The sequence below is a fragment of the Sciurus carolinensis genome, chromosome 1 (assembly GCF_902686445.1).
Source record: "Sciurus carolinensis chromosome 1, mSciCar1.2, whole genome shotgun sequence".
NCBI lineage: Eukaryota > Metazoa > Chordata > Mammalia > Rodentia > Sciuridae > Sciurus > Sciurus carolinensis.
This window is the reverse complement of record NC_062213.1, coordinates 86,255,908-86,275,151: the sequence shown is the minus strand read 5'-3', so window position 1 is coordinate 86,275,151 and position 19,244 is coordinate 86,255,908. Positions and strand designations below refer to the sequence as shown.

The window sequence follows — 19,244 nt, the reverse complement described above, 5'->3', positions numbered from 1 at the left end:
GTCAACATCAATAGTAAGCTCTATGCCTTTCACAAGTATATCTGGTTATGTGCAAGTAATTAATTCAATCAACATGTGTGCACCATCTAACTTATACAGTCACACATAACTGACCATATATACAACAGTAGTCCTAGAAGATTACAATGACTAATGACACCATAGCTATCTTAGTTTGTGTACTTACTATGTGGAAGTATACTCTACAATGTTCACAAAAATGACAAAATCATTTAAGGGCACATTTCTCAGAATGCATCCCTGTCATTAAGCAATGTGTGACTGCATAGATAGTAAACTTGTTGTTCTAAACACCAAGGGCCAACAGCTAGCTGGAGAGGTCAGATCTCATATGGGAAAATGTGTTCCTTAAAGACACAGGATAATAAAAGATTAAATACAACACAATAACTCTCATAGGACTTCACAGAAGATTAAGAGTTGGAAGTTCTAGTAAAGCCTTCAGCCTCAGTCACTGCATTACTCCATGGGATGGATGCGTTTGTGCAATAAGAAAAGCAGAGCAAGGCATGGAGGAGGGGATGGGGCTTAGAAAGAGAAATGGAAACTGGTAATCAGACTTGCACAAGTGTAATAGTTTAAAAAAAGAAATTTATTCCCAAGGGAGACAAGGACTCTCAGAGTTACACAAGTCCCCCACATCCCCCAACATTTCAAATTCTTGGAATGAAGGATGCGGCCAAAAAAACAGAATCAGTATGGGTAAGAACACAGAGGCCAAGCAGGAAAACACAGGGTCAACCAGCAAAAGGTTCACTCAGAGGAATGACTTGTCAAAGAACTACAAAAGTCACTGGAGTTAAAAGAAAAGGTTTTGGAAGGTCAAGGTAAGTATTAATAGTTTCTATATTAGGCACAAGGAAAGCAGTTGATATGTATAAGAAATTATATGACCAAATAAGATTAAGTTGCCCTCTAAAGAAGCATGAAATACAGTTCATTAGCATGCAAAAAGGAAATATTAGTGCTTCAATTTATAGTATCCAACATGCAAGATCTCAAAATATTCTCTCTCATGCACTCTTTCCCAAATTAGCCACTTGAAATGTGGTCCAACAAATTAGCATGAAAGACAATGACCACAGGAGAAGGAAATAGAAGCCCAAACACAGGAAAGAAGTTAAGAAATGACCAAAAGATGGGGCTGGGGTTGTGGTTCAGTGGTAGAGAATCACCTAGCATGTGAGAGGCACTGGGTTTGATCCTCGGCACCACATAAAAATAAATAAATAAAATAAAGGTGTTGTATCCATTTATAACTGAAAAAAATATATTAAAAGAAATGACCAACAAGTTCTTCACCCAGAGTAAGAGCTTGACATAACACAAAGCTGGTAAGCAGGGACTGTAGAAGAGACAAGCTGATAGCTATCTCCAATAGGACATGGCTGAATGGATCCTTCCATATGGACAGAATGCCCAGGCAAGTCCAAGTTTTTCTCTGAGACTGGTTTATCATGACCATGTTCTGAAGTTCTGTCTGTGTTCTGCCTAGAACAGCTGACAGTGCTTATTCATCCACAAGATTATTTAACTTTGACCTACTTCCGACAGATAAGGCAGGCATTCTGTTCTGAGAGAAGGAACTAAGGGACAGCCCACACCCTTGGATGATACTTCCCCCAGACAACAGATGCCAGTCCACTTTCTGACCATCTCTGAAGAGTCTTGCCTTCCAGGACTATGAATCCTGCAGATTTAACATGGTCTTATGATCTATTAGGGAGGAGGGAAGCCAGTCTCCATTCAATTTAGTCTCCCAGAACCCTTCAAGAGTGAAATGACCTTGGCCTATACCCAAAGAACTTAAAATCAGCATACTACAGAGATGCAGCCACATCAATGTTCATAGCTGCTCAATTCACAATAGCCAGATTGTGGAACTAACCTAGATGTCCTTCAATTGATAAATGGATAAAGAAATTGTGATATATATATATATATATGCACAATGGAATATTACTCAGCCATAAAGAATGATAAAATTATGGCATTTGGAGGCAAATGGAGGAAATTGGAGAATATTATGCTAAGTGAGATAAGCCAATCTCAAAAAACCAAAGGACGAATGATATCGCTAATAAGTGGATGATGACACATAATGGGGGGTGGAAGGGGTTAGTGTTAGGGTTAGAGTTAGGGTTAGGGAGGGGGGCAAGAATAGAGGAAGGAAGGAGGACTGTATAGAGGGAAAAGAGGGGTAGGGGGTGGGGGGAAGGGAAAAATAACAGAATGACTCAAACAACATTACCCTATGTAAATTTATGATTACACAAATGGTATGCCTTTACTCCATGTACAAACAGAGAAACAACATGTATCCCATTTGTTTACAATAAAAAAAAAAAAAAGGGTGAAATGACTCTGGGGCTGGTGGCACATGCCTGTAACTCCAGTGGTTCAGGAGGCTGAGGCAGGAAGATCACAAGTTCAAAGCCAGTCTCTTTAACTTAGTGAGACCCTGTCTCAAAATAAAAACAAGAAAAAGGACTGGGGATGTGGTTCAGTGGTTAAGTGTCCCTAAGTTTAATCCCCAGCACAAAAAAAAAAAAGTGAAAAGACTGCCTTTGTCTCACAGAGCTGTGCTTGCACTCACCATCCACTTTCCAAAACACAAGAATATTTTGTTTGGGGATATGAGATAAATATAAAACTATGAAGAAAAGCAGGAAGCAAGTAACGTAAGTCAGGAGAATGATGGCCTCTGGAAGGGCAAGGGAAGTTTGCTAGAATACTGGTAATACCTTATGTCTCAATTTAGGGGGTATGTGACAACTTGTTTTACTATTATTCTATAAACTTTACACACTCTTTCTTTACATACTCTTCTGTGCAAATAGTTTCCACAATTTAAAAAGGTAAAAAAGAGCTAGGTGAGGTGGTACACTCCTATAATGCCAGCAACCTGGGAGGCTGAGGCAGGAGGATTACAAGTTCAAAACCAGCCTCAGCAACGTAGCAAGATCCTGTCTCAAAATAAAAAATACAAAGCTGGGGAAGTGGCTCAGTAATTGAGCACCCCTGGGTTAAATCCCCAGTACAAAAGAAAAAAGGGTAAAAAGTTAACATATGGCTTTAAGTAGTCAATTTCCATAAACACATATACAGATTCCCATTCATCTGATATTTATCACTGGTCTCCTCCTCTCTATGCCAGCTGACACTTTCTGAGAAAAGTTACTCTGATCAAACAAGTTCAGAGTCTCAAGACAAGATTATTTAATAATTATGAACCACTATGTAGCATCACTAATTTCAGTTGCAAGCTTTATATTTATTTCTGTGATTAATTAATCCCTATCTTTTTCTCTGACATGTAACCCTCATGAAGGGCTATATCCTTATACCTTGGCATCTGATACCATACCTGGTACATATTATTATTATTCTTTTCTTTTATTGAGGTGAGGATCTCATTATGTTGCGTAGGCTAGACTCAAAGTCCTGAAATCAAGCGAACTTTCTATCTTGGCCTCCTGAGTATCTGGGACTATAGATGCACACTGGTTTAAAACATTCTTAACAAGTAATTAACATTCTTAATAAGTGACTGGTTCATAATATTGTTAATAAATGATGGAATGAATGAACAACCACTACTACCACCTTAGGTCAGTACTATCTTTTTCTTGGACTTCTGAAAAAGCCTCTTCACTGGTGTCATACTTAGACCCAACAGATAATTTTAAGAGGAAATCTAACTGCACTGCTCCCAGCTGCCACAACTTCACAGACTTGGTGAAACAAGAAGTAACTGGTACTTCCACCACACCAGCCAAAGTCCTGCTTGCCAGCCTCACTATACTGTCTCCCAAATCTCAAAACACAGTCTGGGAGTATCAAAAGTCTTCATTAACTCAGATGCCATCCTGTTTCTTACCTCTACACACTTTGATCTGAAACATCCTGGCTTGTTCTCATTCATCTTTTACATCCTACCTCTGACAAGCCTTGCCTACCTACTCAGACTGGATTAGACATACCCACAGTGGGATCCAAAACTGCTGCAGTATTATCCTTGCATATATTTCTCAACAGTTTCTAAGCAACTTGAGTACAAACCAAATTTTAATTCATTTTTTAAACCTTATAACATAAGCATCACATCCAGCACATAATTACATAATTACTAATAATTATATAGAAATATACAGAATTAAACATCAAGTCACTTTTTAAAACTACCATACAAGTTTCAATGGCAAATTTTACATTCTTCCCTGTCACATGGCTCACATACCTGAATTCCCTATAGATGTTATTAAAAGCCAATGATGCACCTAATCTCTTGAAAGCACTGGGATGAAGTGCAAAGCTGTACAGTCGCTTAAAAAGTGACTTGGTATTTACTGGACTCTTTTCTTGCTGCTGTGGTGTTGTTTGCTTAATGGACCATTTGAGGAATTCTCGAATACACTGGCCACAAAAATCTCGTAAAGTACTGTCAACGGGGTCCACAATTCCATCCTGAAACAAAACAAAGACACCTTTACTTTATTAATTTTATATGAATATAAAATGGCAACTAAATACCTTTAGTCTGCCTCTGAGCATTACTAGAGTATGTTATGAAATTATTTATAGCACTAGATAAGAAAAAAGAAACTCAAGAGAAATAATCTGGTTGCCTAGAGTCTAAATTCAAATGACAACTTCCTTTAAGCATAAGGAAAACACTACCTTTTAGTGTCATAATAAATTGAAAATTCTGAGATCCAAGATGGTGGACTAGAGGGAGGCTGCGTTCCTTGTTGCTCCATAACTCAGGTTTCAAGCAGAGGCAGTGACGCAGTTTTTGCTGCTTATCAATCCTCTGCTGTTTATCCCATTTGTCTACAGCAATGACTTGCGATCTGCCAGCATAAGGACTACTTTTTGAGTGCAGATTGCTCACTGACTGGCGCCTATCATCCACCATTTGCCTGCCTCTTGTCTGTCCATCACCTGCCTTTCACGTACCCATCAACCACCATCCGAGGTTCACTGCCAATTGTCCGACAGCAGCCAGGAGACCGACCCCAGACCACCAGTGGAGCTGCCTGCTGTTCCCTGGAAGCCACTGTCATAGTACTGTAGGTTTCATTACATGTGGCTGCTGCCATTTTGAGACAATAGCCAGAACTTTAAGGACCCCTGGCTGGACTGACCAAGCCCCATCTCCAGGACCCCTTAGCCCAAACGACCACTCCCTACCTCCGGGACCTGCAGACTGACTTGACTGCTCCCTGCTACCAGGACCCCCAGGCTGACTGACTGCCACCGCTTCCAGGATCCCTCAAACACACTGACAACACCCCACCTCCAGGACTTCCAGTCGACCATGCCCACACCCAGAGCTGCAGCTCCCCATTTGCCAACACATTTGGAAGCCAGAGTGGCCATCTTGGATTATCCTAGAAGCTGTAGCTCCCATTTTTAGGCAGGACAAATCTCATCCTGAGATGCCTATTGGAGACTGGAAGCTCATTGTCAGGTACCTTTCATACATCAGGCTGCTGAAGACTGGGAGGTTTGAATACTATATGAATGTGATAGTGTAGATTTGTTTTTCTTTTTTTCTCCTTTTTGAAAATTTTTAAGTTATTATTTCTTTACTTTTCGCACTCTCTTTTCCTTTTGTTTACCTGTTTCCTCAGAGTCTCTTTCTCCCTTTTCTTATGCTAACAACTAACTTCTTTTGATTACACTTTCACTCTTTCTATGACCTACAACTCTTTTCTTAGTCCATTAACAGCTACCCTACACTCCCTGCCCATCCTCTTTGTCCTCCACTAGAAACTGCAGACCTTATTGCAAATCTATTTGTTGTACTGTAGATAATTGAACTCATTCTGTTTATTCTGACAATATTGTTAACATCTTCATAGGGGCTATTTGGTTTCAGGTTGCATATTGTCTGTACTGGGCGCTGCTAATATTGATCTCCCCCTTAAAGAAAAGGTTTTGGAACCTATAGAGTCACCATAAGTCTATAGGGGGGAAACTGCAAAACCACAGATCTGCACTGCTAGAGGGGAAGATACATGAACAACATGAAAAAACAAGGGAAGAAAATGATCCAAACAAATCTAGATTCTATATTAATAGAATCCAGTGACAGTATGTTAGAATAAATGTCAGAAAAGGAGTTCAGAATATACATAATTAAAATGATTCATGAAGGAAAGAATGAGATAAGAGAGCAAATGCAGGCAATGAATGATCACTCCAATAAGCAGTTGAAAAAGCAACTACAGGAAGCAAAAGATCATTTCAACAAAGAGATAGAGATTCTCAAGAAAAACCAAACGGAAATCCTTGAAATACAGGAAACAATAAACCAAATAAAAAACTCGATAGAAAGCATCACCAACAGAATAGATCACTTGGAAGACAGAACCTCAGACAATGAAGACAAAATATTTAATCTTGAAAATAAAGTGGCCCACACAGAGAAGATGGTAAGAAATCATGAACAGAATCTCCAAGAACTATGGGACATCATGAAAAGACCAAATTTAAGAATTATTGGGATTGAGGAAGGCACAGAGATACAAACCAAAGGAATGAACAACCTATTCAATGAAATAATAGCAGAAAATTTCCCAAACCTGAAGAATGAAATGGAAAATCAAATACAAGAGGCTTATAAAACACTAAATGCACAAAATCACAACAGATTCACACCAAGGCACATTATAATGAAAATGTCTAACATACAAAATAGTAAGATTTTGAAGACTGCGAGAGAAAAGCAGCAGATTACAATATGGGGGAAACCAATACGGATATCAGCAGAATTCTCAGCTAGATTCTAAAAGATAGAAGGGCCTGGAACAACATATTTCAAGTTCTGAAACAACAAGGTTGCCAACCAAGAATCCTATACCCAGCAAAACTAACCTACAGATTTGAAGATGTAATAAAATCCTTCCATGCTCAACAAAAGTTAAAAGAATTTACAAATAGAAAGCCTGCAATACAGAATATTCTCAACAAAATATTCCATGAGGAGGAAATGAAAAACAACAATGTAGGTCAGCACAGGGAGGAAAAACCAATCAAAGGAGAAACCAAGTCAAGTTAAAAACCAAAAATAAGCCCAAATGACTTGGAATACAAATCATATCCCTGAATGTTAATGGCCTAAACTCATCAATCAAAAGACATAGACTGGCACATTGGATTAAAAAGAAAGACCCAACAATATGCTGCCTTCAAGAGACTCATCTAATAGATAAGGACATCCACAGACTAAAGGTGAAAGGATGGAGAAAAAACCTACCATGCACACAGACTCACTAAGAAAGCAGGGGTTTCCATCCTTATTTCAGATAAAGTGGACTTTAAACCAAAGTTAGTCAGAAGGAATAAAGAAGGACATTTCATACTGCTTACGAGAACTATAAATCAGGAAGACATAATAATCATAAATATTTATGCCCCAAACAAGGGTGCATCCATGTACATCAAACAAATTCTTCTCAGTGCCAGGAATCAAATAGACCACAACACAATAATTGTGGGTGACTTTAACACACCGCTGTCACCACTGGATAGATCTTCCAAACAAAAACTAAAAAAAGAAATTGTAGAACTCAACAACACAATCAATAACTTAGACTTAACAGACATGTATAGAATATTCCATCCCATTAGCATGCAAATACACTTTCTTCTCAGCAGCACATGGATCCTTCTCTAAAATAGTCCATATGTTATGCCACGAAGCAGTCCTTTGTAAATGCAAAAAAAAAAGATACTACCTTGTATTCTATCAGATCGTAATGGAATGAAATTAGAAATCAATGACAAAATAAAAAACAAATTACTCCAACACCTGGAGACTAAATAATATGCTATTGAATGAAGCATGGACAACAGAAAACATCAGGGAGGATTTTTAAAAAAATTCTTAGAGGTAAATGGGAATGATGACACAACCTATCAAAATCTCTGGGACACTATGAAAGCAGTACTAAGAGGAAAATTCATTGCATGGAGCACATTCAAGAAAAGAATAAAAAGTCAACAAATAAATGACCTAACATTATAGCTCAAAGCCCTAGAAAAAGAACAGAACACCACCAAAAGTAGTAGAAGACAGGAAATAATTAAAATCAGAGCTGAAATCAATGAAATTGAAACAAAAGAAACAATTCAAAAAATCGACAAAACAAAAAGTTGGTTCTTTGAAAAAGTACACAATATAGACAAACCCTTAGCCACACTAACAAAGCAAAGGAGAGAGAAAACTCAAATTACTAAAATTCATGATGAAAAAGGAAATATCACAACAGACACAACTGAAATACATAACATAATGAGAAGCTACTTTGAAAATCTATATACTCCAACAAAATAGAAAATATAGAAGACATTGACAAATTTTTAGAGACATAAGATCCTCCCAAACTGAATCAGGAATATGTACACAATCTAAACAGATCAATTTCAAGCACCGAAATAGAAGAAGTCATCAAAAGCCTACCAACCAAGGAAAGACCAGGACCAGATGGATTCTCAGCCAAGTTCTACAAGACCTTCAAAGATGAACTTATTCCAATACTTCTCAAAGTATTCCAGGAAATAGAAAAGGAGGGAACCATACCAAACTCATTCTATGAAGCTCATATCACCCTCATACCCAAACCAGACAAAGACACATCAAGGAAAGAAAATTTTAGACCAATATCCTTGATGCAAAAATAGATAGATGCAAAAATCCTTAATAAAATCCTGGCAAACTGCATCCAAAAACATACTGAGAAGATAAAGCACCATGATGAAGTGGGGTTCACCCTGGGAATGCATGGTTGGTTCAATATCCATAAATCATAAATGTAATCCATCACATCAATATACTTAAGGTTAAGAATCATATGGCTATTTCAACTGATGCAGAGAAAGCGTTCAACAAAATACAACACCCCTTCATGCTCAAAACACCACAAAACAGGGATAGTAGGAACATACCTCAAAATTGTAAAGGCTATTTATGCTAAGCACACAGTCAACATCATTCTTAATGGAGAACAACTGAAAGCATTCCCTTTAAAAACTGGAACAACATAGGGTTGCCCTCTTTCACCACTTCTATTCAACATCATCCTTGAAATACTAGCCAGAGCAATTAGACAGATTAAAGAAATTAAAGGGATATGAATAGGAAAAGAGGAACTCAAGCTGTCACTATTTGCAGATGACATGATTCTCTATTTAGAGGATCCAAAAAACTCCACCAGAAAACTTCTAGACCTCATCAATGAATTCACCGAAATAGCAGGTTATAAAATCAACATGCATAAATCTAAAGCATTTTTATACATAAGCGATGAAACATCTGAAAGGGAAATGATGAAAACAACTCTGTTCACAATAGCCTTAAAAAAAATAAAATACTTGGCCATCAATCTAACCAAAGAGGTGAAAGATCTCTACAATGAAAATTATAAAACATTAAAGAAAGAAATTGAAGAAGACCTTAGAAGATGGAAAGATCTCCCATGTTCTTGGATAGGCAGAATTAATATTATCAAAATGGCCATACTTCCTAAGGCGCTATACAGATTTAATGCAATTCCAAATAAAATTCCTATGACATTTCTCATAGAAACAGAAAAAGCTATCATGAAATTCATCTGGAAGAACAAAAGAACCAGAATAGCCAAAGCAATCCTGGGCAGGAAGAGTGATGCAGGAGGTATCATAATACCAGACCTTAAACTCTACTATAGAGCAATAGTAAAACGGCATGGTATTGGCACCAAAATTGACAGGTAGATCAATGGTACAGGATAGAAGACACGGAGACATACCCACATAAGTACAGTTATCTTATACTAGACAAAGGTGCCAAAAATTTACAATGGAGAAAAGATAACCTCTTCAACAAATGGTGATGGCAAAACTGGAAATACATAAGCAATAAAATAAAATTAAACCCCTTCTCTCACCCTGTACAAAACTCAACTCAAAATGGATTAAGGATCTAGGAATTAGACCTGATACCCTTCACCAAATAGAAGAAAAATGTAGGCCCAAATCTCCATTACATTGGCTTAGGACCAAACTTCCTTAACAAGACCCCCATAGCCTAAGAAATAAAAGCAAGAATCAATAAATGGGATAGATTCAAACTAAAAAGTTTTTTCTCAGCACAGGAAACAATAATGTGAAAAGAGAGCCTCCAGAGTGGGAGAAAATCTTTTCCACACACACTTCACACAGAGCACTCATCATCTCTAAAGTTTATAAAGAACTTAAAAAACTATACACCCAAAATACAAAGAACCCAATCAATAAATGGGCTAAGGAAATGGGCAGACACTTCACAGAAAATATACAGGTGATCAACAAATATATGAAAAGTGCTCATCATCCCTAGTAATTAGAGAAATGCAAATTAAAACTACCCTAAGATTTCATCTAACTCTAATTAGAAAGGCTATTATCAAGAACACAAGCAATAATAAGTGTTGGCATGGATGTGGGGAAAAAGGCACACTCATACATTGCTGGTGGAGTTGCAAATTGGTGCAGCCACTCTGTAAAGCAGTGTGGAGATTCCTCAGAAAACTTGAAATGGACCCACCATTTGACCCAGCTATCCCACTCCTCAGATTATATCCAAAGGAGTTAAAATAAGCATACTACAGTGATGCAGCCACATCAAAGTTCATAGCAGCTCCCAATATCTATATTGTAGAACCAACCTAGATGCCCTTCAAATGATGAATGGATAAAGAAATGGTATATATGCACAATGGAATATTACTCAGCCATAAAGAAGAATAAAATTATGGCATTTGCTGGTAAATGGATGAAACTGGAAAGTAACATGCTAAGTGAAATAGGCCAAGACCAAAAAACCAAAGGCTGAATGTTTTCTCTGATAAGTGCATGACAATATATAACAAGCGGGGAGCAGCGGGGGGAAGAAAAGAATAAAGGAACATTGAACGGTGTAAAGGAAAATAGAGTGGGAATGGGTGGGGGACGGAAAGATAGTAGAATGAAACAGACAGTATTACGCTATGTATATGTATGATTACACAAATGGTGTGAATCTACATTGTGTACAACCATAAAAATGAAAAGTTGTATCCCATTTGTGTACAATGAATCAAAATGCAGTCTATAAAAATAAAAAAGATTTTAATAAAAAATAAATAAACGAACCAGTATTCCTATAAAGTTACTAATTCTCTCTTAGGAAAGGTATCAATTCAAGATGTGCCTGGAATAACTTGCTCCCAGAAAGCAAGAGTGCTTTTTCAAAGTTCTAGAAGTGTTGTAAGGGCTCAACCCAATTAAGCCGTTTTCACTGGCCAACTGTGACCCTTTGAACAATAATATTTTTTTTTATAAAAATGATTTATATATATGATGGCTAGCTTCTGAGGATCTCACCTTCACCTTCTATATATGCATGTGTGCAACTCTTTCCCTGTGAATGTAGACTGGACCTAAAGAACCAAATATAGCAAATGTGGTGGGATGGGGTTATACAAACTATAATTTCCATTCTGCTGGCCTTTTTTAGCCTTAATGAAGCTAACTGCTTTGTTAGAGAGGCCTAGGTAGCAAGGAACTAAAAGCTGCCTCTGGCTAGGTGCCAGTGAAAACTGAGACTTTCATCCAAGAACTCACGAGGAAATGAATCTGGCAAAAGACCATATGAGTGAGCTTTGAAGCAGATCTTTCTGTAGCACTGCTAACATATTGATCACAGCATTGTAAAAGACACTGGGCCAACATCTTGAATGCAACCCTGTAAGAACAGCCTGAAGTAGACTTGTCTAAGCTGTGCCTCAATTCTTGACTCTATAAAACTGTGATAACAAATGTGAGTTATCTTAAAAAAATAAATAAATAAATAAATTGAAAATTCTATAGAAAAGGGAGAAAATGCAGAAATAATTTGAATTTGTCCCCCCAAAAGCCCATATTGAAAACAATCTCTAAATTCACACATTAACAGTATTTGGAGGTAGGGTCTTTGGGAGGTAGTCAGAATTTAAATGAGGCCATGAGGATTGATGGCCATGATGGTATTAGAGATTTTGTAAGAAAACGACAACCTGTGCTTGCACACTCATGCACTCTCTCACCAGTTGTTGCCCTCTATATGCTATGATAAAGCAAGAAGGTTATCACTAGATACTAGCACCTTGATATTGCATTTAGTGGCCTCCAGAATCATGAATAAACTCCCATTCTTTATAAATTATCTAATCTGATATTCAGTTATAACAACAGACAACAGACTAAGACAATGCATGTGCTGATGTTAGGGAAGTGACAGTTCTTTCTAACAAAACAATGGCTCTCCTTCACTGCAGTATTATGCTACCAAGTTCACATTTCTTCTTTATCTTCAACCATTTCATTTTACTTTATCATTATCTCACCAGATTTCTTTCTGAAGCCCTTACTTAAGCTACCTTCAAGAATCAAAAGGTGGGGGGCTGGGATTGTAACTCAGTGGTAGAGCAGTCTGGCAGCACATGCCTATAATCCCAGAGACTTGGCTAGCTAGGGAAGAAGGCTCACAAGTTCAAGGCAGGCCTTGACAACTTAGTAAGATCCTGTCTCAAAACAAAATAAAAAGAGTCAGGGATATAAGCACAGTGGTAAAACACCCCTGGGTTCAATCCCCAGTACCATAAAAAACAAAAACAAACAAACCTATATGAATGTAAGTAACCCACAAATTAAATTAATTTTATTTATCAGAGGCAGGATTTACTGGTAGACACTGCAGGGAACAATGTTACAGATATAATTATGGTCTGCTTCCTAATTACAAAAATGTTCAATAAGTAACTCTCTTTTGCCTGTTACATGGCATGGAGTGACTTTGAAAGTGAAAGTAGTACTATTTGTAATTATACACCAGGACATGTGGCTGCCCTATGTAGAAGCTCTGCCCTTCTGTCCAATAACTTCCCAGCCTCCCTTCTCACAATGATCCTACATAGTAAAAATGTGAAACAAACCCAAGTCTTCACAAACACCACAAACCTAATGCCTTCACTATTTTTCTCTGCATGTTCTTGTCAGTTTCCTTATTTTCCTCTGTCTCATCTCAAACTTAAGAAAAAAGGGCACTCAGACGCAAACTGAAAGCAATTTGCAAGAACAGAAAATTAAAGGACATGGTTGAACAAGTTCACTATGTGTTCAACTGGAGCTTTCGACTCTAAAGTGAATATATAACAAAATAAAATGATAAACTGAACTAACAGGCAAAATCAAACAATAAAAATTGTAATAATTATAATTTTATGTATTATAGTAATACACATGCATTAAAAGATATCACAGTTTAGCTGACCTCCCTACCTTGATCCTCAGCAAGGCAGTGGCCAAATCCTAACAATTCTATCTCTAGCATGTCAGAAAAGTTCTATGTAAAAGGTAAGCTACTATTAGTAGGACACTTTAGCTATTGAATCTGAATATAGGAAAAAACTGAAAAAGTTCAAAAATTTCTTTTACTTTTAAGTTAAGAACAGTACTACAAGCAATAAAAAAAGAGCTACTGCTAAGTCAAAGAATATTCTTACTCCATACACGTACACATATATACCACATACACATCCTTAATGTTGAAAAAATGTGTTGAATTTACAACTACCTTCCTAGAAAACAGAAGAAAAATATGTGAACTATTATTTATAGTTGTAGATATTTAAAAGCATCATTTAAATAAATATGGCATTGTGTCCACTAAAATGGCATTACAAAACAAATACAACAGAAGATAAAATGATCCAACTAGAGGTTACATTTTGGTATCTTAACAGGTAGCTATTTCCTAAAGGTCTAAATATACATTAAAGGTTACTAATCAACAAGAATAGAAGGAAAAGAATAAACCACTACTCACCAATATGGTTTCTAGTAAGGCAACAGTATCTTGACTTTCAAATTTCTTATTGTTAGTGAACCAGTGAATCAGTTGCATAACAAGTGGCTCATAGAGTTGCCTTGTCACCTGAAAAAAACAATACTTCACAAGTTTATTTCCTTTGTGTTAAAGTAAATTTAAATTGCAAACTGAACATTAAATGGCACTTGCAGTAGGACAAAATGAAGCAAACTATTACTGTGCTTTCAATAATTTCTTTTTCTAGTACAATTCCATAATGAAATGTTCTAATTCTTCTTCCTTACTTCCTAGAGTTCAGCAAAGAAAAATGTACCTTTAAATCTCATAGTTACTCTATAGATAAGAGGGCAATTTAGAGTAAACACTGTTGGGTTTTTAAATATTTATCTTTATTACTTTGATTTTAATTGCATATACAAAGTATTCTGGATTAGACACAGATTATCATTCATCAACTACAAAGCAAATAAAGACCCTGTGATTTCCCACACCAAGACTGACACTCCTATGACAAAATAAAAGCCAGATCAGTGTCCTATATACACAGTCTTCAAAGCCTATGCCACAGGGAAGAACAAAGTCAAAATGATCTAGGAGAAAGAGGCAGGTGCCTCTCCCTCTGCTGCCTAATCCAAACACTCAGGAACCACTCCCAGCAAAACTCCCAACCATAGGAGCCAAATCACAGTGATTTGACTGTGAAATTCAGGTAGATAGTCTTTATCATATTAAGAGAACATTAAACCACTCCTACCCCTAGCCTATCAAGTTCAGTCAAAGGTCTTTAGGCTTCTATAGAGAGGACAGCTACTTCTTAAATAATTTCTGTGGTAAATTTCAGTTTTTACCATAAATTCTATTTAATCATGATGATTTCATATATGTTGTAAAATTTTCCAACACATCTATAAGTGACTTCTGGTCTCACTTTATTTTTTATGCGTTCATTCTGATATCAGGGTTACACAAGATTCATAAAAGTAACTGAGATTTGTTTTTCTGCTTCATGGCAGCACTGGAGGATCTGTCCATGAACTTATCAGGAACAGGCCATTTCCCAATATTTCCAATCTCTTCCTTGACTCCTAGACACTTTTTCACTTCCTGAAAGATGGAGTTCATCCATCCATGAGTAGGGTGACAGCTAATCCACCTTAGGATGCCCAGACTCTCAATGACTATAACAGTGGTGCCCCAACACTGTGGCACAAAACAGTCACTGGGACAACTTTTAAAAGTCCTGATCCCCAGGTCGTATCCATATCCAATCAAATCAAAAAGTCTAATAGATTCCCAGGTGATTATTCCAATGTGTAGCAAACTCTGTTGACAACTGAAGGAGACCTTTTTTATTTTTATTTTTTGGTACTGGGGAGTTAACCCAGAAGGGCTTAAAACTCTGCCACATCCACCACCCTTTTATACTTTGAGACAGGTCTCAGTAAATTGCTTAAGGCTTCATTAAGTTGCTGAGGCTGGCCTTGACCTTGCAATCCTACTGACTCAGCCTCCCAAGCCGCTGGGATTAAAGGGGTATGCCACTATGCCTAACCACTTTGTTTTTTTTTCTTTTTAAATATGCAGTTGATTCCTATTCAAACTCATGAACTTACCTGATCTACATCACAGGCAAGGCGAAGTACAACAGGAAATGTGTGTTTATATAGCTGGTACATGGGTGGAGAACCCTGATTACCTTCAGGCATCTGAGTGGCTTTTCCCAACATAAACATGACCATGCTATGTAACAGTTCACAAGCTGCCACCTAAACAGGCCAGGAGTTCAACAAAGTTTACATTATAATGTTCACAAGAAAAGAATATTTTGAAGTATTTCTCAATTTATCCCTTTAAGAAGAAAAACTTACTGCAGATAACTATCATGTAATCCAAATATAAATTAACTAGAAATAACGCTTACATAAAATTAATGCTTCTGTTCACTTTGATCTTTAAGAGCCAAGAATTAATATTTTAAAAGCTTTAGACACTGGGACTAATACATTCACAAGAAATATATTTCTCTTTATTTTTGGTTGTTTTTCTATTTAAAAATTTATTTTAAGAAATATATTTGAATGATGCCACATTATAGAACTATAGACATCACTTCATTTGTAAGCATAGTTGCAACTAAAATGGTTAGTAAATATATATCTATAAACCCATATTAAAATTTCAGATTACCTATTTCTACAGTTAAGTATCATTTTTAAAATCCTTTTGTACTATATTTTCTATAATGAAGAATTTTGGGCATATTAATGCTCCGTAAGGTTATTATCTATTAAGATGATTTATGTTTAACTTTCACTTATGAATGATACTTACATCTGGTAAAGAAGCAGTTAGGAAATATACAAAATTAATGATAATAAATTAAAATATATTTTCTGTTTCCTAACCAACATGTTTTAAAGCAATAGAGCCTAAGTAAGAAATGGAATGAAAAATAAAAGTACTTTAGTTTGTCTGTCACTAGCTGAAAGAGCCAATTCTGTGACCCGGGGCAAGAATACATCCAGATAGATGACAGGCTTCATTTCTCTGAACGGCACTGCAAAACTGAGTCTCTTCTCTCTGTCCCACGCCACACACTTCTTCATCATTTCATCTGAAGTCGTGGCTAACAAAAAAGAAGAGTGGTTTTCCATTCAAAATCTTTCTTAAATCAATTGTTCCACCTCTCATTGGTTAAATCTGAGTCTTTTTAAACTTTTAAATTAAGCACTTTACTCACCTTTCCTTTTCACTGCTTCCGATATGTAATTACAACATCTAAAAGTATTGATAATACTATTTCTGAATTTAAGTAAAAATATTTTCAAATAAAGTAACAGTCTGGAATATTTAATATTCAAATTCAGTAAGAGTTCCTTAAGGTATTTTGTAGAAAAATGGTAAATGAACAATATTTTTTTTTGGGGGGGTGCTGGGGATTGAACCCAGGGCCTTAGTGCTTACAAGATAGCACTCTACTGACTGAGCTATCTCCCCAGCCCCGAACAATATATTTATTAAAAATTTCCTTATTTCCAAATATAGGTTCAAATTTCCTTAATAACCAAGCCACTAGTGTATTTAACACCAAATTTTGAAAGTAAAAACAAATGAGTTTTTACTAATCAAAAGTATTGTCATAAAAACAATCTAAAAGCATCCATATATTAAGAATATTGAGTTTTAAAAGTTTATATTCCCCTAAAATAAAGTTTAACATAGAAAACAATGCCAAATTAGATTCTGTTTCAAAATGGAAAAAACATGTGCAACATTTATTTATTTATTTATTTATCTAGAACATTTAGTCTTAGTGTGTTGAATTATTCCAACAGCATGGGTATAATCAAAGCTTTTCATCAAGTGAAACATTCTTCACTATAATCTTCCTTGAAAACATGTAAATCACATATAGGAATAAACATCAGAATATACTATAACTGTATTGATCCCACTAGAAGTGCAAATATATCTACATGCTTTATTTTGAAAGAAAAAATTACCTGTTATTAGATTTTTGTTTATTTGTCCTCCTAGAGATCCAAGAATCTGTATTACTCTAATTCTTATTTCTTCTAAGGACAGTGTTTCATTCTACAAAAATGAACATGTATACATGTGACATCTGAGTTAAAAACAAAGAGAAGATGAAAAGAAAGAAAAACTATTTATCACCCTCTCTATTATTAATGTTTTTTTTATGACCCCAATCCTCTTAATGGTTAATCATATCGTACACAGTAGTATTATTCATAAAAACCATATTTCTTCCAACTTTGAAGTTATTTCCTAGAGCCAAGCTTTTGGGGAGGACCTTTTACACTCTTAAGAAATATCAGGAAACCCACAAGAGGTTTTCTTTATGTGGGTCATGCACATCAATAATTATTGCATTATAAATTAAAATTAAAATAAATTTAGTAGTTATTATCTTAAAAATACTAAACACATTACAAGTGAACAAATGACATAGTGTCATAAAAAGTAATTCAATTTTCCAAACAAAAATCCTCAAGAAAGTGATCCTGTTTCACATAAGTGCAGATCCCTTTATAATCTGGCTCACTGGGAGATACAAGGTCTAGACCTTGCAGACGCCTGTTCCCTAGGATAATATAAAAGTAGTCTTTTTACATAATTCTGATTATAATTACTTGATATTACACCAAAAGTATACTGTTGGTAGTTTTTTAAAGGTTCATTATTGTAATTTAGAACTTGAAACCTTATCAATGAACTGTATTACATTAAAATCTTTGATTTGTCTTATACTTTTAATAAATGTTTTCCCTCATGCATAATTTGGTAACCTCAAGTATTGTTCATAATTTGGTAACCTCAAGGTGATAAAATACTGGTTCACTGGATTTGGCAAACTTTCCAGAATGTGCCAGGAGGCAAGTGCCAATAAAACACTAAAAAGAACCCCAACAGTGTTGCTCACTGTTATATCACAGTGCAGATGTCAACAGAAACAGCTTTGACCTTGCACCCTGGAACGCAGGGATCCTCACTTAGAAAAACACTATCCTAAGAAATAGGAATCCTAGGGAACAGGCATTGGGTACCTGTAAAGAAATTTTATTTGCAAAACTAAAGATATGCTCAAGTTATGTTAACCAACTTTGTTTATGTGAGATAAAATTTTAAAATTTCAGAAAATCATTTCTAGTTTCATGCAAATCTTTCAATCAAAAGCTGCCCAAAATAATAAGGTAGAAAGCATTTACCCTAGGGGTTTAAGTATCAGTTTTTAACATGAAGTTTTTCAAGTTGCAATTTTCACTTCATACCAAAAATACTTTTCCTAAACAAAGTTCATTTTTTCCATTTATATCATTTTTTTCCTATCATATCATACAGCTCATCTCAAAAAAGCTGGTCAAGAAATTATCACCGAAAGTACAAAACTAGCATGAACTTGATAAAAAGATGTATTTAAGAATGGATCAATCTTACATATCGATGATATCAGTATTCCAATTTTCTAGTTGAATATGAACCATGTTACTCTGCATTATCCACTAAATACATTTAAGGATAGGGATGAGCAGGACAATATCAAGACAAGAGCCAAATAATTAACACAGTTTATATTTTCAAGCCAAACGTATATTGAAACAACTTTTATATTACTAATTTATAAGTAAAAAGAACTAACATCTCAAATGAGGATTCTTTTCTAATCTCTGTATTAAACAAGGTAAAGAAAATACAAAGGCTTTCTTACTGATGAAATGTTCTTTGTCTTTTTCAGATGCTTTAACACAACTTTATTAAATCCTTTCTGGGCAGCCCGAGAAAGTGCTGACACTTCCCAGTTGTTCTTGACCTCATCTAACAACAG

General features: G+C 35.9%; 1 protein-coding gene across 5 annotated transcripts in view; it reads right to left on the bottom strand.

Annotated features, from left to right (window-relative positions):
* The window catches only part of Prkdc (protein kinase, DNA-activated, catalytic subunit), a 176,274-nt gene that overhangs the window by 123,233 nt on the left and 33,797 nt on the right, over window positions 1-19,244 (bottom strand). For all 5 annotated transcript variants that reach the window (XR_007107939.1, XM_047547399.1, XM_047547401.1 and 2 more), the window contains exons 22-27: window positions 19,128-19,234; window positions 17,401-17,491; window positions 16,360-16,523; window positions 15,511-15,663; window positions 13,895-14,002; window positions 4,262-4,488 (exon numbers count right to left, since the gene is read on the bottom strand). Coding sequence is in view for 4 of the 5 variants with exons in the window: in XM_047547399.1 (XP_047403355.1) it covers window positions 4,262-4,488; window positions 13,895-14,002; window positions 15,511-15,663; window positions 16,360-16,523; window positions 17,401-17,491; window positions 19,128-19,234 (850 nt within the window). In the remaining variant the exon portion in view is untranslated. The remainder of the gene's footprint in view (window positions 1-4,261; window positions 4,489-13,894; window positions 14,003-15,510; window positions 15,664-16,359; window positions 16,524-17,400; window positions 17,492-19,127; window positions 19,235-19,244) is intronic.